This window comes from Haliotis rufescens, unplaced genomic scaffold (assembly GCF_023055435.1).
Source record: "Haliotis rufescens isolate VD_foot unplaced genomic scaffold, xgHalRufe1.0.p SCAF_3, whole genome shotgun sequence".
NCBI classification, from domain to species: Eukaryota; Metazoa; Mollusca; class Gastropoda; order Lepetellida; family Haliotidae; genus Haliotis; species Haliotis rufescens.
This window is the reverse complement of record NW_025964001.1, coordinates 6,084,827-6,109,227: the sequence shown is the minus strand read 5'-3', so window position 1 is coordinate 6,109,227 and position 24,401 is coordinate 6,084,827. Positions and strand designations below refer to the sequence as shown.

The 24,401-nt window shown below is 39.9% G+C and overlaps 1 protein-coding gene across 5 annotated transcripts in view; it reads left to right on the top strand.

The window, feature by feature from the left end:
* Nucleotides 1–4,827, top strand: part of LOC124131798 (glutamate receptor ionotropic, kainate 4-like) — a 36,247-nt gene extending 31,420 nt beyond the window's left edge. For 4 of the 5 annotated variants that reach the window (XM_048403628.1, XM_046495269.2, XM_046495270.2 and 1 more), the window contains exons 11-13: nucleotides 1,270–1,487; nucleotides 2,756–3,021; nucleotides 3,621–4,827. In XM_048403628.1, coding sequence (XP_048259585.1) covers nucleotides 1,270–1,487; nucleotides 2,756–3,021; nucleotides 3,621–3,867 — 731 coding nt within the window. In that variant the 3' untranslated portion in view covers nucleotides 3,868–4,827. The remainder of the gene's footprint in view (nucleotides 1–1,269; nucleotides 1,488–2,755; nucleotides 3,022–3,620) is intronic. The other variant, XM_046495271.2, reaches the window with a different exon arrangement.
* Nucleotides 4,828–24,401: the final 19,574 nt, after the last annotated feature.

Below are 24,401 nucleotides of genomic sequence, written 5' to 3'. Positions count from 1 at the left end.
AATGGAGTGGGTGCTTGAGATGAAACACTACCGATAGTTAAAACAGTTACCATAATATAGGCTATATTGTATATTAAGTTAGTTATATTATCTTCCTGTTGTTTTATATTCTCATATTGTGATTGTGAATTTTCATGCAGAGATTCCAATATGCATAGGGAAACAGAAAGTTAAATTCGTTCATTGCAAGGGCAACACCGTTCTTATTGTTCGTTGTGTGGTATCACCCCATGTCCGATTCTTTCTCGTTACATACGTGAGTGAGTTGCGTTCGACGCCGCTTTGAACAGTATTCCTTTTATATCACTGCGTGTCCGCTTGATGTGGTAGGAAAGCCCTCAGGGATACATGTTTTAGACCTTTACCATTTTAGTGAAAACCACGAGCACGAATATGGTGCTGACAAACCCGCGACCATAGGTTTCTGGCGTGCCCAAGGGACGCAACTCTGCATAGTGATTAGCGGCGCCCTCAGACGACTGGGCTACCCAAGCCCCTTGTAAGATGCGACTAAAATGACTGGGTCAGTTAACATCTCCTCGGCTATATGTTGACTGTATGCTATCGTACGCCGACGGTATTTGTTCGTTTTCCTCAGACTCGACTTTATATGTAGTGGCCTACAGGAGAGTATAATATCATTCACCATACTTCCTTGAAATTTCCCTTGCAAATTTAAGTTTTTATTTTGGGAATTGACGCGGAAGATATTGCTATGTTTAACTGCACAATTACCCCCTGGGTTTAACAACTACAAGTGTACCTACCAAGGATTTGATAAATAATAACAATTGCTAAGGTGCATGGTATAGCTACATCTTTGTGAAATATGTACTTCACAAATGATAATATATTTCACTTTAAGTTAGTAATATTTCCTTTTTGTAAATGGGACACAGGGATTAAGGCCCAGTTGCAGAAAAGACAGAAACCTATGATCGTGGAATTCGAATCACGGTTTGCCATGATTATGTTTCCAGATTTTGTCAAGATCATATGTATCCTTGCATGGTTATCCATGGTTGTCATACCATGATTTGTCCCTGTGTGATATAGGGGCACGAGTGGTCTAAGGCACCGCACAATTCGCTGCGCAGAAACCTGTGATGCGGAGACGAATCGCCGACGAATATTTGTCAGTACTAAACCCGTGCTTGTGGGTCTCACAAAAGTGGTAAACTGCTGTGTAACATCACTTCTGGCTTTTCAGCCACATCAATTGACATGCTGTGACGACAAGCTTTAACGTCATCTTCCCCTTCTCCACAGGCTACGACGTGAAATCGACATCCCTAGCGACCAGCTTCTTCATCAGCTTCGTGTGGTTGTTTGGTACCGTCACTACTGCCATATACTGTGGAAACCTGATGGCATTCTTTGCTGTAGCCAAGGAAACGCTGCCTTTCCGCACAATACCGGAAGTAGCAGCTCAAAGCGAGTACAAATGGGGCACACAGGGGGGCTCATTTTGGGTGAATATATTCGAGGTGAGTATGAGGCCTTGTTCACAGTAAGTTTATTGGGAATGTAGGACGTTCTTTAATATCAGTATATACTGCCCAAAAGAAGAAAATGACCACCGGTTCTACCATATTTCCATAGTTAATCTGTCATCGCATGACAGATTAAGTATAGTAATATGACAGAATCGGGTGGACCTTAACTTCTTTTGACCAGTATAAAGCATAAGGCAATAGTAGAAAAATATACCTGAAAGAGGTTCGTTTGCTCGCAAAAACATCGATGCCAGCGCTGGGTTAGAAGAGTTACTTCCCGTACATTTCAAAGTTCATGCCAAGGAAGATATTTTACTGACGCTACAATCGTTACATATGCTATTCCCTTGATCTTTTGTGTATGTGTTTTACGATAGGGTGAGTGAGTGATTTCAACTGTTTTCCAGAAAAGGGGCTACAAAGAGAATAAGCGAGCGAATAACAGCCAGCTGTAAATTATCACGGCGGCCTGTAAATAATATTCTATATCAGGATGATCAGCGATTCTGGTCTTAGAGGCACAATACCATGCGATAGCTATGATATGCCATGATGAGGTGAAATGGGGTTTAACGTCGCGTCCATATCATTGCACTTATATAGCGGTCCTTGTACTAGTCCGGACTATTTTATAATGCTGTCCCACAACAGAGGTACCATGCCGCAATTTAACATGAATACCCCACTCAGACACAGTATACCGACTCCTAGCCGACCAGTCCTCGTTTTAGCCCCTTAATGCCGAGCGCCAGACAGGCCAACAACAAATACCATCTTTTAAACGTCTTTTGGCATGAGGCGGCCGGGGATCCAACCAAAGGACGCACCACGATATAAGTGGAATACCCAAAACAGCTTTCAACCCACAAGGATTTGACATGAAACTCCTGAACTATTCAACCTGGTCACACATTTAATCTTTGCGCATCACCACGTGTGAGAAAGGTGTTGTTGGGTCGCGGGATGTTCTGGTCTATCACTTGATTGTTTGGTTTAGAGTACTGCTGTGCGGCGTCAGGCTACAAGCTAAATACTTCCTTTTTTAGAAAATGGTATGAGTGTTGGGTGCCACAGGTAGGACAGGACATGCTTAACCTGGTGTCATCGCTGATTTTCAGTCATATAATTGTCAGCTCTATTTTACCTTTTAGGACCAGAGGAATCTGCTTCGTTGGATAGTAGAGACTGGATATTGTCTGGCGTTAACATTTTATATTTACTTAAATACAACGTTCTCATTGACTCTCTTTATTTTGCAGTTTGGTAAATCCAGTGATTACAAAGCGATATGGAGCGGGATTAAAAAATTCAATCAGACGGACCCTAATGTGCTACACAGCGATGAATATTTGCACCGCGAAAAGGTTGAAGCTGGTAAATATATATTTTTTGTGGAAGCGGACATGTTAAAGGGCTGGGCCAGTGAGAACTGTGAACTGAGGCTACTGGAGGACTCCGTATATCAAGTACGCTATGGAATAGGACTGCCAATTGATTCTCCATACACAAAACTTTTCTCTCAAAAGTGAGTTAAATTATTTGCATCCGATTGTTCTTATCGATGGCGTGGATCTGTGTCAGTATTGTCACATATTCCTATTGTAATCACACCGTGTCTCAGAAAATTCTCTCTCTCTCTCTCTCTCTCTCTCTCTCTCTCTCTCTCTCTCTCTCTCTCTCTCCCTCTCTCTCTCTCTCTCTCCCTCTGAAATTGTGAAACTTGTATAACTGTTTCTGACTTCCGTTGTATCATGACTTGGCTTTAACTATGAAGGCAGTCGAAGCTGTAGTATCAGTGAACACAAGTTTTCAAAGACTTCAACGAAATATAACGAAGTGACAAAACCCTTTCCATAGTCATAAGACATCTCTGCTGAAATAAGAATCCATTGTACGATACCGAATAGGTTCATAATGGGATGTACGATTTAACATGTACTAGCAAATGTGTTCCCAACATTAATCGGGTATCAGGACAAACAAGGTTTCATGGGATATAATGGTCATTCAGAGGCGGATAAAAAGAACTGAGTCACCGAAGAATAACTTCAAATAAATCATTATTAATGCCTGAATAGGAAATCATGTATTTCCCTCATAACTTTTTGTCATTTTAACGCGCAGGTTGGTGGCATTCTCCGAAGAAGGCTTGTTTGTCGCCTGGAAGAAAAAGTGGTGGCGAGGGGAGGATGAATGTTCAGACGGGAAGAAAATGGCAACACGAGCCATGACACTGGGGGACTTGCAGAGCGCGTTCTATATCCTGGTTATTGGCATTTTCATGGCGATTTTGGCCATCATGTATGAAAAGGTAGTACAGTGTCGACGGCGATCAAAGTCGGGAGGTACACAACAGCATCCTGCTTCATAGTATTCAGCTGAGACTCCTCTTCTTGGAACATGGACTATTTAACAGTGTTGCTTTAATGACTTATGTGCCAAATTATCAATACATGGTGAAGGTGTCATGTTAACTGCCGTTTTGAAAGTATTTTAGTTCTATCATTGCCTGTCAACTTTAGGGAATTGGAGGGTTTGTATCGTTTGTTAAATCTAAGAGTACGGGAATGATGCTGATCAATACAGAAAGCATCATGATCTTGGCGGAAAGGAGATTCGAACCTTCGAGCCTGGGATCCCGGATGCATCATGTTAGGGAAGCATCTCCGGCTGATATTGTAGTAGCGCTTTGACTACTGGGCCAGTCCTGCCTTCAGCACCTGTATAAATGTACAAATATACTTGATCATAATTGATAAATATTCTGAATATAAGTGTCCATCCACTATTGTATTATTAAATCCAAGAGGATCGAATCATACACGTACACGATTATATATGTATGATGTGTCTATGTATGTATATGTGTGTATATTAATTATATAAATTATGATTGTATATACCGGATTGATTTATCTCGATTGCATATATCAATTTTATGACAAGAGTGTTTTACTAAATTATGTGACCAAACCACGTCCATATATGCATACATGCTTGCAATATTCAAGCGGTACAAATAATATTAGCATCTTACAGTAACCATGTTTCGGCATTATGGACGTACCATTTCATATTTATGGAGATTTGGAATTTATTGGAAATACATAATTTTGCTTCAGATTTGGAAGAAGCAAAAATAATTGGCATTGTTTGATGCCTTGTTATTAATGTGTTCATATCTTCCTTTATGAATGACTGCCAAACATTTGTTTGCAAATCCTACCCCTAACCCCAAATAGTTAATGGTCGGTCCCTACTACATAACGAAGCTGTCATGAGGTCAACTCTATTTGTACTTTCTTATATCAATAAACGTCATATATGTATATGTACAGAACTGTAGTGTTTATACTTGCTGTGAGTACATCTTTAAGCTTTAGATATGATGTGTCTTAAATTCGAACTTTCCATAATCGATAGGGAACCCTCCCGGTATTGTTTCAAAAATGACAATATCTATAACTTCTTATATTCTAATTTGTGAAAGCCAGTATGAAACAAATTTGTTTAAGTAGCAGGTTAGGCCCTATACCACAGTTCAGTGGATTTGCCTCCCTTCCACCAGTGTGTGTGGGTAATCGCAAACAGATCACGTGACGAAAGTGACCTCATCCATTCGTGACCAACTCGTGTTATTCCGGGACAAGCCGAATAGCGACTCGTGCCCCTCTCCTGTCCATTTTTGCGACCGGGTTCTGTCTTAGCACAAACGTACATACCTAAAACAATTGTCAACTCGTTGTGTAATGGTTCACATATATTTCCCCATATATTATATATATTTCAGATGGAAATTAAAGCACATCGGGAAATGCGGAATTATACAGTATGATTGAACAAATTTAACTGTATCTTTGGTTTATTTTAAGATGCAAAACATATGTAAAATCAAAAATTATTTCTGATGGATTCTTTGACCGAAGAACTTGAAATCATACGCGCATTCTGATTGGTTTGTCGTATTTTCGCACCTAACATTCATCGATAGGGGGACGAGTCTTCTTGCAGTTTACGGAAAGGGGAGAGTGGTGACGAATGAACATTCATCGATAGGGGGACGAGTCTTCTTGCAGTTTACGGAAAGGGGAGAGTGGTGACGAATGAACATTCATCGATAGGGGGACGAGTCTTCTTGCAGGTTACGGAAAGGGGAGAGTGGTGACGAATGAACATTCATCGATAGGGGGACGAGTCTTCTTGCAGTTTACGGAAAGGGGCGAGTGGTGACGAATGAACATTCATCGATAGGGGGACGAGTCTTCTTGCAGTTTACGGAAAGGGGCGAGTGGTGACGAATGAACATTCATCGATAGGGGGACGAGTCTTCTTGCAGTTTACGGAAAGGGGAGAGTGGTGACGAATGAACATTCATCGATAGGGGGACGAGTCTTCTTGCAGGTTACGGAAAGGGGAGAGTGGTGACGAGTGAACATTCATCGATAGGGGGACGAGTCTTCTTGCAGTTTACGGAAAGGGGCGAGTGGTGACTAATGAACATTCATCGATAGGGGGACGAGTCTTCTTGCAGTTTACGGAAAGGGGAGAGTGGTGACGAATGAACATTCATCGATAGGGGGACGAGTCTTCTTGCAGTTTACGGAAAGGGGAGAGTGGTGACGAATGAACATTCATCGATAGGGGGACGAGTCTTCTTGCAGGTTACGGAAAGGGGCGAGTGGTGACGAATGAACATTCATCGATAGGGGGACGAGTCTTCTTGCAGTTTACGGAAAGGGGCGAGTGGTGACGAATGAACATTCATCGATAGGGGGACGAGTCTTCTTACAGGTTACGGAAAGGGGAGAGTGGTGACGAATGAACATTCATCGATAGGGGGACGAGTCTTCTTGCAGTTTACGGAAAGGGGAGAGTGGTGGCGAATGAACATTCATCGATAGGGGGACGAGTCTTCTTGCAGGTTACGGAAAGGGGCGAGTGGTGACGAATGAACATTCATCGATAGGGGGACGAGTCTTCTTGCAGTTTACGGAAAGGGAAGAGTGGTGACGAATGAACATTCATCGATAGGGGGACGAGTCTTCTTGCAGTTTACGGAAAGGGGAGAGTGGTGACGAATCAACTTCATCATACATCTTCAAGAGTACACCATCAATCAGCCACACGCATATCTCATAGGCGCTAAAACAATTGTCAACTCGTTGTGTAATGGTTCACATATATTTCCACATATATTATATATATTTCAGATGGAAATTAAAGCACATCGGGACATGCGGAATTATACAGTATGATTGAACACATTTAACTGTATCTTTGGTTTATTTTAAGATGCAAGAGATATGTAAAATAAAAAATTATTTCTGAGGGAATTCTTTGACCGAAGAACTTGAAATCATACGCGCATTCTGATTGGTTTGTCGTATTTTCGCACCTAACATTCATCGACAGGGAGACGAGTCTTCTTGCAGGTGACGGAAAGGGGCGAGTTGTGACGAATGAACTTCATCATACATCTTCAGGAGTACACCATCAAGCAGCCATAGGCAACAGATTATTTATGATCTTAGGGTAATTTCTTGTCCGTACGTTTGGTAAGAAGAATGATATCAGGTCGGAGATCGAAGAAGCGGAAGATCCAAGCATCCAGTGACCGGAAATCATCACGGAAATTGGCTCGAGTCAACAAATCACCGAATCGAGGTTCTCAGCCCGGCGATGCAGACAGCATGGCGTCAACTACTGTCCCTTGGTCGTCGCAGCCCTTCGTCACGAGGAATGGATCAGGTGATGTATTACCTCATGTTTTCGATACTGATGCACGATCTCATGTAGTGATAGGCTGAGATATCCCAAATATCCCACTAGTACAGTCAGTAAATCACTATTCACACGCTCTCGCATCTGTTGCCATTGACAACGATACGCCTCACATGCCTAATGCTTTGACTGCATGTACTGGTGACAAAATGGTGGCTTTGTCAACTGACAGCATTGGTTCTTTCATCCCACAACCAATAAGGGATAAAATACACAATGGAGAATATGTAGATCTGGCCACCCTCATTAAGGGATTGGATAAGAAGAAGAAAAAGAAGAGGAAAATTATTTTATTACAGTGCCACCTGGTGTTTAAAGACAATAAAAAACATTACACGTATACATACGTATGATATATAAAAAACATCAGCCGACCCATGAAGGATCTATGAGGCACTTAAAACCATTAAATTATCCATTAAATTGGCAAGAATAATACACGAACATAATCGAAAGCACACAAACACACACATACACACACACACACACACACACACACACACACACACACACATAAATATTACACACATTTCATTTTTTAATAACACATGGAAGTTCACCACATCCACTCAATATCACGTGCGCATACATCACATACAAACACTGACCACATACTCAATTATCATTCACAAAAACATATACAATATATACATCACTGCCCGGCACGTTGTCGCCGGAGAAACATTGACGTCACTGTTGCGGCCAGAGGTTTACACAAACTGACACACTGCATAAGGAAGCGAAGTTGATAAGGAACAAGGTAATGATAGCACTATCAGAGTAAACTCAATGGGTCATTTGAAAATGACATACAGTCAATTGAAGAGTGGACAACGGCCTTTATCATAATTGTCAGCATATACCTGGATAAAATCCCCGAAAGCCACCAGCAAATGCTTATATATTTACACACAATTAGATTGGCCGCTAGCAGGGGCCAGGGATGGCAAAATTTTGATACGCAGTTTAGGTTGCGCATGGGTAGATCCACGACATGTCATGGGACACAATCAACGCGGAATTGTTGATGCTATGCCTGAATGTCACTCCCCAACACGTGAACCGCAGTTTCACCACTTTCAAGCAGGCTTCACAATCCCCAAATGCAGATACCTTAAAAGTTGTTTTGGAGGGGATTTCTATGCCCCTGGTAAATTTTGTTGCGGGCAACATTGCCGCTTTCTCCATGTTTGTTATCAGTGTGGTGGCAGCCACCTTTTCCCAAAGTGCTAATTAAACTAAGCAGTTACAGGAAATCAACCAACCCAAGATGTTATTACAATTCAGTTTCACAACAGAAACTACCCAAAACATGCAAGCATTGGGCCATTCACCTATCAAAGTAGATTAAAATATCAGCATACTTGGAGTCCATTGTTAACTGATGCCAGTATTCTTCGTTGTAGTTTCACGGACGGATTTCATTTACATTACACAGGCCCCAGAGAGACAAGTTTAGTTTGTATTAACCTTAAATCACCTCAAGATGCCAATATGGAACAAAATGTACTACGGAAACCTTCCAATGATGTACAATTAGGCCGAATGCCCGTCCATATCATAACCTACCTTTACCAAACCTGAAGATCTCTCCTATTGGAATCGTTTAAAAGAAAGAAGTAGACGGGTACTGCCTCATCCACCACTTATTGTATCCAGACGAATGTCGGTGAATGTTTCATCAACCCAAGCCTTTGTTCAGTAACCTATTCATCCATTGACGATTGCAATTTTGATTATTTAGGAGCTTGGACCGGGGGCATACTCAACAAAGGCCGACATGAAAAGCGTTTTCCAGTTATGCATAGTGCATCCTCATGATTTTCACTTACAAGGAATAAAATTCTTACATAAATTTTATGTCGACAAAGCATTACCATTTGGGTGCAGTAAAATGTGCTCAATATCCTGTGGATAGTTCAAACAAAGTTAAATTCTCAAGGTGAGTTAATGCAATACTTGGACGACCACCTGTGCAGAGGATCTGGAAGAGATAAGTCAGAATGTCAGTTATTTCTGTCTAAGTTATAAGCAACATGCGACGAACTCGGAATCCCAATAGCCAGTCACAAAACAGTAACACCAACACCATTAATCAGCATCAGTTGAATGTCTCATTGGTTCACTGATGGTAGGGCCATTCCCATTAACAGAGCTTTCTTGCGGAGATCCATTGATTCGATTTGTTGTATTAAGAAGCTCCTTCATAAAGTTAGGGTAACTAGGAATATGAAAGATGATTTTCAGAATTGGCTTTCATTCGTGGACAATCATAATGGAACGTCATTATTCCTGGATCAATTCTGGATTAACAATGAAGCATTTAACTCTACACAGACAGTGCATAGGATTTGGAGCATACTTTCATGGACGCTGGACCAAATGTTCATGGCCACAACATTGGAGCACTTCAGGCCTAACACGAAACATCACACTGCTGGAATTCTTCCCAGTCCATGTTGCGGCTAACATTTGGGCTGATGACCTCAGGGGCAAAAAGTTATTAATAAACAGTGATAACCAAGCAATTGATGCCATACTGAACAAGCAGTCAACTAAATGTAAGAATACTATGCAGTTTGTAAGGCAGTTTGTCCTTCATTGTCTCAACATAACTTTATTAGTCAAAGGTCAGTATTTACCTGGTTTGAAAAACAGCATTGCAGATTCCTAATCTCGTTTGGATCTCCAGACGTTTCGTCAGCTGAAACCAGAAGCAAGATCCATCCCGACACCAGTACTCAAGAATCTGTGACTTATCTAAAATCCGAACCCTTTATTTCAATAAAAGCATCAGTGTCGAGCAATACGCAACACAACTATGCAAATACCTCTCATCTGGCCTGCGCCGGTAGATGATATGAAGGCCTTTGCAAGCTCAACTATAGCTCAGCATCTCTCAGCTCTTGGCAGACAAATGAATAGCTGGTCCGATCCTACTGAAAACTTTTTTAGTTCCGAAATGCATGCAGGGATACAGAAATACAGCAGCTCTGGTGTCGACGCCTGACGCAAGATACCCAATCGCAAATGACACGTTGAAGAGGCTGCTCAGTGCCCTCTAGGCTATTTGTACATCAGGTTATGAAGCTTGTTTATTTTCTGCCATGTTTGACTGGACTTTTTTTGCATTCCTTCGGACTGTTGAGAAAGCGCTTATGTCCAAGATAAATGAGGACAGAATACTAAAATTGACATGTCGGTATCAGGCCGTGCACGTTAAGATTCCCTTTTCGAAGAATGATCAACATGGCAAAGGCACATCTCTGATAATCCCAGCTAAGTCTAATCCTACAATTTGCCCAGTCAGGTCATTAACCGCATACCTGTCTTTACGCTCAGCCCAACCAGGCTAGTTCTTCATCCATTTGAATGGTAAAACTGTCACCAGGGCCCACTTGCACAAAGCGATCTTAGCGCTGCAACTTTTGTAAGCCTATGTTAAAGTATGGGAGTTACGATCATTTTAGCGCTAAGAACGCTTTGTGCAAGTGGGTCCAGATATTAGTACTACTTAGTACTCCTGAAAGCCTTGCAGCTATTCATCATTCACACAAAAATACTATACCACACAGTCATTCAGGGTTGTAGCCGCTTCACATGCAACAACACAGAGGATACCCGAGAGCTACTTTGCACATGGGGATAAGCACATTCGCATCAATGTTATAACATCAAAAGTAAGTTGAGTCTCAACGTACTAACTGCAGCTCATGTAGTGTACCAAAACCACAGAATGGACTGGAGCTAACGCCTCACGTTGTGTTTAGGGACGGAGGATGAACTGAACTGTCATTCTGGCCAATTTGGTCATGAGGGGTATATTCCGGCGCGGCCCATGTGGTCATGATGTGTATATTCAGTACTATTTTGTCATGATTTTGTAGTTACTCCATTGCGTCACGATCTGCTACCAGCTAAGCACCGGACTCAAACAATGCAACTGCATTTCTGTGTACTGTGTAACACTGCTTGTCGCGACTACCGCCTGTAATGTTATGTAATAGAGCTGTGCCCGTATTTTGCCACTGAAGCATCATGTTATCTTTTGTATCATTTGATTCACACTTTAAGCCTTGCTTCAAGTCTGTACTGAATTATTAGTCCATTGATGTACATGAAATTCTATCCTTATAATAGGCAAGTGCAGATTAACTTCATTACATCTTTGGACGCCGGTCTTAAAATGTCTGTCACCTAGAAATTATTTTAATATAATATTCATTACCTTAGAGACTTGTGCAAGCCTATTTCTAATAGTAAATGATACATCCGAAAACATCTATGAAAATTTATATATCCTTAATCCTTTCTTCTTTAATCCTTCAAAAGACATATCATCAAGCATTTGAGCAATTATAAAAGATGAGGAAATATTAAACGTCCTTGGAAATCCGCGACAGAATGAATTTGCAGTAGCCTATCTTTATTGGATTAATGGATTATTAGAGAACTAAGGGAAATAATGAGCTGATTGTTTCTGGATTCATTCGATTGACACATTTCCAAATGTGTCTCTGATTTTGCACTTACTGACATCCCGATGCTCGCACACCAGACTGCTGGTTAATCCAAGGAGATGTGACTTCAGATAATCCTTACAAATGGTAAGCACAAACAGTTTGATGGTTCACATAAACAGACCATTCTTCCACCCATCCAAGTGTCCTTCAATTTTCAATTGATGCAGCAGTGATAGTCGAAAATGTCTTTTTTAACTCAATAATGATGTTATTAAGTTTTTACGGACCTTGCCGACTGTAATTACATACGCCCTGAAGTGCCCCTAATTGGTGGCAAAGAAGAAGTAAATAATGATCCACGACAACAAACCTTATCAGAAGATTCTTTCTTTGGTTGTCGTAGGAGGCGACAAACGGGTTCGAATGGTCAGGCTGGCTGAGTTGGTTGATGCATGTCATCGTATCCCAATTGCTTGGATCAATGCTCGTGATGGCAATCACTAGATTGTCTGGTCCAGATTTGATTATTTACAGACCGCCGTCATATAGCTGGAAATAAGCTGAGTGCGGCGTTAAACAACAAACAAACAAACAAGATTCTTTCACGCTTTCGATGCAAAATGTACAGTTTGTGTAATGTCCCATTGTCGTTACGGATCTCTGGCAAAAAATGCCAGAGAAGAATATGATTAGAATAGAAATATCATCTGAGAGAGAGTAAGCTAACAGTGGCAGTCAATGAAATCGATGATGCCATTTCAACAAAGGCCGTTGTTTACACACAGAATCGATAAACAGTGATATAGCGTACTCATTAAGTTATACGCACGTCCGTGGTTTCAACTGCTGTCGTTGCACGTGGTTAAGTAGAACAATGATTCATTGGTAAATAAGATAAATGACGAGCGAAAGATACATGTGTCCCAAAGTTCAGTCTGGAATCATCCACAACGTTAGATATTCTGTAAGGACGACAACGGCGTCATTCCCAAGCTATGAAAGCCTGTTTCTTCTTTATCATACTTATATATATGGACGTCACCGGATCCCTTAGCATAGGTAAGTAAAGTTAACATTGAAAGCTTCCTTTCTGGTTTTTAAACGGTGGTTCGTTACATATCTTACCCAGTATATGTTTTTATAAAAACATAATGGTGAGTGGGACGGTGCTTGGGAGTTGTATGGTTTTACGGCGCTTTTCGCAATATTGCCTTCACATCACCTTGCCAAAAGTAACATCGTGTCACCTCTTCTTCCTCTTCTTAGAATGTCAACATAAGACTGCATGGCTACTCATTATAAACTGGTGTTTTTCTTGATAATTACTTATGTTCCAATTCATACTCCCGTGTGGTCCTGTTTATCCACGTTATTCCACGTAATGTTTAGTTTTGTATAGATGGTCTTGATAAAATAATTTTTAACCCGCCTGGAAGGGAATTAAATCTGAGAGGGAGAATCAATCCCTAGTACGAAGCAAACGCTGCTTACGAGTCTATGAAAGTCACGTTAAACAACACTAGTTAACCTTAGCTGAATCGTTCAGATGTTGTTGTTTTTTCAATTCTTTTACAATGGCAGACAGAAATATGTCGGCAAGATAAACCCGTTGTGGCGGCTCGTGATATAAAACCTGACGCGGGGAGCATAAACCGCATGTACCCCTCGTGAAACTGCAGCAAATTATGTTTATTTCAATGGTATGGGCCATTTTAATATCCCAGAATCCATGTAGTGAGCTTGACGAGAAAACCATGGGATGTCCCTGAACGCACGGGTATACGATGTAGCCAAAGTGAGGCTAAAGTACAGGCTGGTCAGTACAACCAACAATCCAGGATTTGGTGGCTTTTTGCATTATATAACGATTATATAATGAATAGTCTTTATCATCCAAAACTGCCCCCCAGAGGAGATATCGCTTGGGTGAGATCAAGCGATATCTACATTGTACAATGAAACTGCATATCAATGCTTTGCCGACCATTGTGGTGTCATTGGTTACCATGATGTCACAATCAAATGACATCACTAATGGCTCTGCTACTAAAGCTGTTAGCAGTACCTTTTTACACTTAAGACACTGCTTAATACTGTCTACAAACTGAAAAGGTTGGAAGAATGATGTTGGATGATAAATAAAATCTCACCCTCGTGTCCTTTGACATCAAATATATCAACACTCGTTGATAAAAGTGGAAAAACACCTCGGCAAGCCTGTGAGTTTTTTTCCTTTTATAAACTCGTGTTGATATATTTGATATCAAAAGACAGTCGGGTGTGTTTCTCTATATATTATTATTTTGATGACATATAGTTATTGTTGAATAACGACGTATAAGGAGTAACACATACTAAGTGTAACACGCAACAAGGATAACATTGTGTAACATGTAACACATGTGACATATAATGGCAATTGTCATTATTCAAAAGAGTCTGTAGGCCATCGGCCCATATCACATAAAAGTACAGAGAGGCAACATGTTCAGTCAAATCATTTATAAGTAATAATGTGTTATACTCATACATATGAATCTGATTTGACAGCGATTCATTTTTTGGTGACATGAGTAAATTGAATTCACGAACAGACGGGTGAACATGAAAATTTGAAGGCAAGTAATTACATGTGATTGAATGGTATTTTTTTACAGACAAGGAGCAAATGATATTCATCCGCACTATAACCTTCTTTGCATAATATACACAATCTTTCATTTCTTGGTTGTATCTACCTGTTTCTATTCTTAGTTGTGCGAACTGCATCTGTGCCTTGCTAAACTGCGCTTAAATTGTGAAAAGTTTTTAGATATAACTTCATGACAAATATTACTTTTAAAAGAGGACAGGTATGTGTTTTTTAGCTGTTTAAAAGACTGAAATCGAAACGTAAATTCCGAAATAAATGTTTTCCTATTCCTAATAGATTGCTGTTTCCAAATATTTCCAAAATCTTTAGAAAATAAGATAGTCTTTATCCTAGATACCAAATTCACTTTACCGTTTTAAGTAGCTAGTAACAACATTTTCATAGCATTTTTAACATCGAGTGAATCAGGTAAATTAATTATGCGGCATCAGTATTTTACAGCACGTTTTATGGTATATATAAATTGTGGAATCTACCCCATTCACCCCGTACCCTACGACTTAGAGTTGGAGAGTTAACACGGCAAATCAATTTCTACAGTTTCTATAAAATTTTGCAGACCCCAGATTTCACAACCAATAAATATAATAATTTTTTTTTAGAAATCATTACTCCAATATATTTATAAATGAAACACATTCCAACAGAACTCCACGATAAAACCATTTGCCATATGTCGATAGATGAAAAAAGTTCTTGCATTGATTAAGCTAAGTTGACAGGTAGATTATATTTATGTCAAAGGCCCTCTATAACATCTATTGGAGACCAATAACTGTATCAGAAATAAGAGTCGCATCATTGGCGAACAAAAGGAGTGTACAAATTCTGTAATGAAGTTGTATATCATGACTACAAGACGTTTCTATGTCATTAGCAAGCTCATTAAGGAACATAGAAAGTAACAGAGGGCTTAATATACATCATTGTCCCAAGGGGCATTCAAAAGTGTCTCATAAAACATTAATTGGATTTTGACACGTGCCTTGTAGTATTTCTTCATGCGGTACAAAAAAAATTGCAACACGTATTTCGATAACTGATCCTGAATCCAAATATAACTTGACAGCTTAAACATACTGCACAATCCCGTTTAAAGACATATAATGTCAAACTAAGAACGTCATATATGGCATTGAATCTACCCTTTGTAGATTGAGTTATGCTGGAGAGGAACAGAAAATATCGACACGAGTGAGACAGCATAGATCGCATGCGCTGGAATTGGAATTTTGCAAACAAGGGAATTGATGCTTTAAATTTAAGCACCATTTTCAGACAAAAATCAGCTTTAAAAAATGTCCCTCAAAATTTGTATTTCAGGAGCCACCAAAATTTTCATATTCCTAAACAAACACTATTCCATCAAGGTTGGTCAATTATAGGAACGTGTTGCAGATCACTACTTGTGGCTGCCAAAACGCATCATACTGCTATCAGTAGGTCATATAATCACAGGTGACTTCTCTATTGTTGACAATAACAACCTTCGTCAGTTAACCTCAAAGACTAACCATCATCCTTAATAAAATCAAATTTGGGGGTAAGACATTTAGGCAAGAAGTAGGCATCCCCATATGCACCCAGTTGTGCTCGCCTTCTTGCTGATCTGTTCCATTATGCGTATGAATCGGGATATCTGCTCGGATTGGCAAAGTCAAAACAAGGTAATTTGGGCAAGAAGTTTTACTGATGCTTCAGGCATATCGATGATCTGATCTCGTTCAATAACTATCAAATAGCCAATTCCCTTCAGCTGATATAACCACCTGAACTAGAAATAGGGGAGACCCGTGACACCAACTCATCTATTTCATATTTAGATCTATGGAAAAAGATTCAGAGTGACAAAACACTCTCCACAAGACTGTATGACAAACGGGATGACTTCAACTTTTCAATGGTCAACTTTCCCTTCATGTCGAGCAATAGTCCAGCAGCCAGCCTTTGGTGTTTACATTTGCGATACAATCGAGCATTTTGAGATACAATCGAGAAAGCTCTTTCCACCAAAGTTTCAAACAGCCTGGTTCCCTGGGTATGCTGCGCTGGCGCTACACTGACCCAGGCAAGGACTACACAATGGCCGCCTCCACAAGACGAACAAACATGGCGGACACGACATGTATTTACTATAGAGTGAAATGTAAACAATGACACACACCCGATTTTCAACAGTGATATGTGCGTTGATATTTCGTGTCAGCTCACTGTTGTCATGAAATCGTATGCATAATACATAGAAGTAAACGACCACGTCAATGAAACACCGTTAGCATAATTATTTTAGCAAACTTGAATACGCAAATGTCGCCGATTATGCCCCGTTTTCCCCCAATGTGAAATGTTGGTTTAGCGGAATTATTGAACGCCAAGTATCCGTAATAATGTTGTTTAATGATGGGGTCTGTCGTTGATATTTGGCTTCTGGATTTTATTCACACGAAAAGCCATTTATTTGGCATTTGTTTTCTTATTACTCAATGAAATTAATCATAAATAGATCTATTAATTTTGGAAACATATAGGATTAATTTCAATCTTGTTTCTGAACTATATGTGTGCTTGTAAGAATGTCTGGGCTAAATAGGATAATAATAAATAATATGTTCATAAGTTTTAATTAATTTGGTACAGTGGTATACACATCCATGAGTATTCTAAATGATGCACTATAGCCACTGGGGAATCCGTGTACAGAGCAACATAAAGAAGTATACCATTATTATTGAAAAATAGTTATGATTATAATCATCAGGTTAGATGAAATACCTGTGTACGAAATTATCTACAAATAAACTACACAATAAAAGAAGTTATGTTACATTATTGTTCAAGCATAGGAAAAACAACAAGTATGGTCATGATGGTAATATATAACATAAAAAAACTGGAGACATGTGTACTTTCCACTATTTATTTGTGAACTGTTTCACTAGGGGTGATGATTAACCGGTACCAATGAAAACTGTCTTGACAATGAGTACCATAGTTTTGGGGGCTCAAAGACAGTATCAAAGCATGTACTGACATTATTGAGAGCATGACATACAAGTAGATCTGACAGAAGTAATAAATCACAAATATGTATTATGATGTCATCATTTATTCAGCCAGTGGTAAAATGATGTATTTGAATCTGATTCTGCTTTGAATCCAGGAGAATTTATACTGAACTTGTTGACCAATTTTGCATTGTAATTTACATACTAACAAGTTCCAAAACTGATTATGGTAAATTTTGTTTTTGCTTTTATTCCGGACATCATATTCATCAGCTTTGATTGTTTTTAGATTGTTCAATTTGTAAACCTCTTTGGAGTTAATGTAGATTGGTCAGTAGATACATCTTAAATTACAATTATTTTTAATTTGCTTGAACGTTATGGTTACTTGCTACTCGCATGTGTGTTCCGTAGAATGCATTATTTGAAGTTTGATCATATTTAATATGTATCATCATAACTTGGTGACAACCCAACCTCCCCTACCCCAAATATCATGTTTATGACAATAGACAGATGGTAACATTATTGCATTTTACCAACTGCTTTGCCTTTTGCCAAATATGTCTTTGATAAACTACAGCCCTTGAAACTGTGTGTGTCACACACACATTCCTCTGGTTGTCTTGACAAAATCAGTGGCCATTTTCAGGACAAACTGTTTGGGTGTCTGGATCTCAAACAAGGCAATGGTATCTAGTTGAATTTCATGGCATAGTGATTTTCCATATCAACAAGAAAACCTGCCAATGGTGTGATTTATAATAAAGTTTCTACAATCTACAGTGTCTTCAGTTGATTAATTGCCACACCGTGGCAACTGTTACATTATTTTTTTTTCATCCTGTGAAAAAGAGAAGACACATGGATGTGTATGCCACGGTACCAAATTAATTCAAACTAGATTGAAATTAATCAATTACTTTTCCAAAATTATTAGATCTATTTATGATTAATTTCATTGCGTAATAAGAATTCAAATGCCAAATAAATGACTTTTCATGTGAATTATTGCAGAAGCCAAATGTTAGAACCAATGACAGACCCTATCATTAAATACCAATATTACGAATCAAAAGTGTGTTGTTTTTTTAGTGTGACGTAAAGCATACGAGTAAACTCACTCGCTCATTCTAGTTATTATACTGGGCGTTCAATAGCTCACCCACCACTCTACAATGGGGGGAAACGGGGCATAATCGGCGACATTTGCGTAATCAGATTTTTGCTAAAGTAGTTATGCTAACAGTATTTAATTGACGCGGTCGTTTACTTCCATGTAGTATGCATACGATTTCTTGACAACAGTGAGCTGACACGAAATATTAACGCACATATCACTGTTGAAAATGGCGTGTGTGTCATTGTTCACATTTCACTCATGTGACGACCACTTTCGATTCCCGAAACAGTTTAAATAATGTTTTCCTTCACTAAAAGTAACAATGGACGTTATTTTCGTGACGTATACATTGCAAGAGCATTCATGAAAATGCTAAGAAAAAAATTTAACCAGTCGTTCAAGCGTTTTTGTATAGTAAATACATGTCCCGTCCGCCATGTTTGTTCGCCTTGAGGAGGCGGCCATTGTGCAGTCAGTGTAGCGCCAGCGCAGCATACCAAGGGAACCAGGCTGGGTTTGAAAGATCGTCATACGACTCTTACTCAGTTGTTTGCTCAAGATTACATTATTCAAGGCATCACTGTAGCTTTCAAAACGTTTTATGGTAAGTTGCTGGAGTGTCTGTGGAACACGTGGTTGACGTCGAAGGGGCCGATCCATCTCATCCCACATGTGCTCGATTGCTGAGAGATCAGGGGAGCGAGCCGGGCACGTTTCACGTTTTCACGTTGCTTTGTTGAAGTGAATCCTGAACAAGTCGAGCAATATGAGGCCGGGCGTTGTCATGCTGAAAGGTAATGCCTGGGCCATGACGACGCAAAAACAGTAGAACAACAGGGCCGATGATATCGTCGCGGTAGCGCTGTCCATCGAGATTTCCCTCTACCACTATCAAACGGGGCCTCTGTCTTGCTGTAATCCCCCCATACCATGACGCCTCCGCCCACGAACCGATCTTCTTCCATGACACAATGATTGACGTAACGTTCACCTCGACGTCGGTACACTCGAATCCGTCCGTCGTTGTGGCTGAGGTGAAAACGAGACTCGTCAGTGAATAGAACTTGTCGACGTCCCCACTGCATGACCCTCCAGCGTAGACGCTGTCAGCACCACTGTAGACGTGCTTGACGGTGGTTTCCTGTCAAAATGGGACGTCTGGCGACTCTTCTGGCGACACTCCCTGCACATCTGTGGCGACGACGTACGGTTTGTGAAGATATTCGTCGAAGGCCAGGGATGCCTCTTGCAGTCACTGTTGCTGGCTGGTGTGTTGTTCGAATCCAGTTGTCATTTCGGTTATCGGTTACGCGTGGCCTGCCACTCCGAGGATGGTCTCTGACTGCATTCGTCTGTTGCCAACGTTGCCACAAACACTAAATGGTGTTTCTGTGGACGTTAAATTGTCTTGCAACATCAGGTTGACTCGATCCTGCTTCAAGCATACCAATGGCTCGCAGACGCTCATTTTCGGACAGGCGTGGCATTTCGTAATGTTGAATAATTGCGTAATTTTGTTGTTTTTCTGAGTAGTTGCCTTTACATAACTGAAATGCTTTTCAAAGCGGCGTTCTCACACATTTCACTCACTCATACAAACTCTCGAGTGAGCATGACAAAGCAATACATCTTATTTGTTATATTGTTCTCTTTATATATAGGTATATTTGGCTACAACGCAGATGATGAAGTCGAATTGCACACTTCACAAGACTTTTTAAAAGAGAATATCACCTTCATCAACATTTCACTTGGCTTCCCCTTTCAACTGGCTCAAGGCGGTGAGTATCGGATATAATATAATCACTGGTGACAACGGTGGGGCAGGTTACCTAAAGTTTTCGTGAACACTTGGTATCGTCACTAATTGATAGCAGTTCATAAACACATGCTTTTGATATGATCGGAATCGTAAAATGGACCCTGCTTTCATCAGATACTTCTCATGATTATGAAAATGGCTTTGTCGCTATTATAATGTCACTATTCGTGTTTTATAAATGTTTTATTTTTATTAATATTTTTTTTCCATACCCCCCCCCCCCCCCCCCCCCTCCATATGGGGGGTGGGGGGTGGGGGTGCGTGCACGGTCGTCCTGACACGCCGCGATATAAATGTAACACTGTTAAAAGCGGCGTTAAACCCACCTCACTCACTCCAACCATATGATCTCGGGAAAAAATCAAAAGGTTTGAATAGTTACCTACTTCGAAATGAAATTATGTATTGCATATCATATCCTGCATCCTTTACTATCGTTATAAATATGGAGATAATTTACAAATAGATAGACACGGCAAGGCGCCTAACAGTAAGAATAACCAACTGCGATTCTCAGTCTATCATTTTGGAGAAAAACTCCGCACATTGTGTAAAAGACATGACACTTTGCATGCAGAGTTTGTTTTCAAGATTATGCTCAGATATGGGGACAAACAAAACACAATATGATCGCCATTACCAATGGACACCACCGGGGAACAGAATCACGTTAGAATGTGTGGAAATAGAATCTTTATAGGCATTAAGATATTGGATACACTTAAGGCAAGGCACTCCTTTATTGCATGTACACGCCGTTTCAAGGCGACTCTTTTCCTCTTTATCAGGATAGTAGAAAAAATCTACACCTCAATGCCTGTATAAACATTTTCCAGACTCTAACTGGAAATGTGTGAACGGTAAACATACTTGTGTACGTATATTTTAGTTATTAATCATGTAAAAGAGTTTTCTGAGCTATTATTGATTATCATGGCATAATAATAAGTATTACCGTACGTATTCTAATTGATGGTTATTAACTACTTTACAGTTACAAGGCGCTTGATACAAGACCAACATGTGCTTCTGGTCCCTGAAAACATGTGCAATACAATGGTTTCCAATTTCAATCAACAACGACTGGAAAAGTCTATAATATGTTTCCGGTCAAGCTCCCCAGATCTGCCGTCGAAACCAAACTACTACCTCCCTATACAGCAGTTTAGATCTGGCATCTGTCACTTGTTGCAACATCTTCGATGGTCACAGATTCACATATTTGCAGAGGATAATGATGGTACGTATCAGTCAATGTCATTGTTATCTTGCTTCTTCGATAATGATTTACTGCAGGATGGCAATATGTTTCTTTCAGTCTTTTAGCCATACCTCTTTTCTAATGATGGCATAACCTGTTACATCGCGTTTCAGGATTGGTAACATTTCTACAACAATTCAATGGAATGGAAATGTTTCAAACAATTTCGCTATTTGCTAATTCTAAGATTGATTTCTTTTAAGATTGATTGCTATTAATCATATAATAATGATTTTATTTACTCAATAAGCTTCATTGGCTTTGACCACGGCACTGAAAGCAAATGGGATAACCAGTTCCTCAACCCTGTTCAACTCGTCCAGTAGCCCAGATCTACAGACCATGTTATGGAGAGTTTTAGGTAGTGTGTATCCTTGGCACATTATGGTACTAGGTAGGCAAGAGGCAGTGCATCATCTTCTCAAAGAGGTACAGTAGACCACAAACACAAATACCAGTAACGTAAAACCGGCGTGTCACTATTTGTAGGAAAATATCTGTAGTTGTTTGACTGCTTATTGTGTTATTGAGTTGCCATGCAGCGTTGTCCGTCGAAAACCGCTTTATGTTTTTGAACTCCCACGGTATTATGATGCAAAGCTGAAACGGTCTATGCATGATCAAAGTACTAGCGTCTCTATAATGTCGTCATCCTCAAATTACATGCCAGAGAGCACTTTATCTTGTGCTCTGTTGCAAATACTTTTTGGCCTTGATACCGATCACGACGGGTGCTTCAGGCTCACTCGTTTCACAAACCTGGTTTCATTGTTGTGAAGTTGAATGATATATCAGTTGCTAATCGCTTATGTATTGTGATATAGGAATTGAATATGACTATCCGTAAAGCGCTGACGCTTATGACTAAAAATGACCACACTGACCATTACTCTGACATGCAGGCATTATTCTGGAAACTTTTTTTTAATGTGAAGCAGATGTGAATTTGCCAACGTCATCACTCTTTGGTCTTGAAACAGAGTCCTTAAATATAGTGATGCATTTGCCTATGGGGAATGTAGTTTTGGTTACCGCATGGATAAGGTAATGGATGGAGCATCTGCCGGGAAAACGGAAGGTCTTATTCGATCTCCAGTCATACCAAATGAAGCTAACAGATAGTACTTGTTGTTACTTGTTGAGTGAAGTGACCATGTTATACTGTGGCGTGGCATCTTAAACATATGAATATCCATTAATTGTCATCTCTCCAGTAATATTGTGGCTACACTCAATAACCTGCAATTGGTCATTCCAGGCTAATGCGTTCGATGTACGTCACGGGCGTCGAACCGACCTGCGATCCGCTTCCTCGTGGCTGGTGGTGATGTCAGAAAAAAATCTGGGGGTGTTCCAGAACGATAGCTGGCTCGACAACGTCGCCGTGGTGACATTGCCTGTTGTCAACATCCGTCATGTCATAAACGCAAACGTAAAAAGAAAAAATTCAATTCTAATTTTGACACCATTTGTTGATTTCCCCCCTTGGAAGAAATGCCTCATACATAGGGACCCTCACATAAGTCAAATGTAGTAATATTCAGTCAAGAAGGAAAACAAGGATTTAACTCACGTGTCGTACTATTTGAACGACCATTACTGCATATGGCATGGGAATTAGTCCATGGTCCGACATATGCTACATAACTGTTGATTGGATTGAGTTGAAATTTGGTATTGATTTTTCTCATCACAAGGATAATTTAGGATTGCAAAGAGCATGAAAATAGGAAGCTCAATATGGCGAGGCAATTTTTAAAATGTTCTCATGAAAGGTTAAACAAACGAGATGGAACGTTCTGGTCGATACGGCGAACATGGATAAACAACTTTTCCAGGCATTTTAATGTCAACGTATGATGTCACACACTCTCGCCCTGCAAAGCACTCTTTTGCGAGAGATGTTTCATGTAGCAAACAATTGCAAGTCTCATGTTTCATTCTTAGTTCGAGTATTCACAAATAATTCTATTATACATATGATGTGCAATGTATGAATGTCTTTTCAGAATCCAATTGAAGACCAAACAGGCGATATTTTTACTCTCATGTACAGAAAACATGGCCGGGAGTTCGAACACATTGGACGATTTCATGTCAATGGAACTGTTGATGTAAACAACAACATTTTCCCTAATACTCACCATGGTTTGAACGGGAGGCCTTTTCTTACCTCAACACTTCGGGTAAATGAGTTTATCAGTCTTTGTGTGTGAGATTTATATAAGCATAAACGGAATACTGGGAACATTGATGTTAACTGAAATTGTTTCAAAAAGACATTTCTAGTTCATGAATGTTCCATTGAGATACGCCATCATTTGGTTTTGTATTGACGCCGTCCTGTCCCCAGGTCATACGTTTTTGAAAAGATTCACGCCTTCGGGGTTGGTTGACTCGCAATCAGCAAAGTCGCCAAGCTTAACCATCCAATGCATGAAGTCGCTTCGTACGAGAAGCATAGATTGCCGTGGACCACTTCTTACCAAGAATTCCTACGAGATTATTGTACAGAAAGGGTTGCGTAACAACAGATTGTCAAGGAAGCGTAGCCATATAAATGACATGATTCAACACGAACCTAAATTACTGTACACTAAATACGGAAGATGTCACATTGTGACAGTATGGACAAAGATAAAATTGTCAAGCCTATTCTCATATGACAGAAAAATACGTACAGTCATTGCTGGTTTGATTAAATATTTTCTTTGTTTCAGTGGGCCCCATACACATACATCCGAAATGAGTCAGGAAGGATTGTGTTTGAGGGAATATGTATCGACATCCTGAAAGA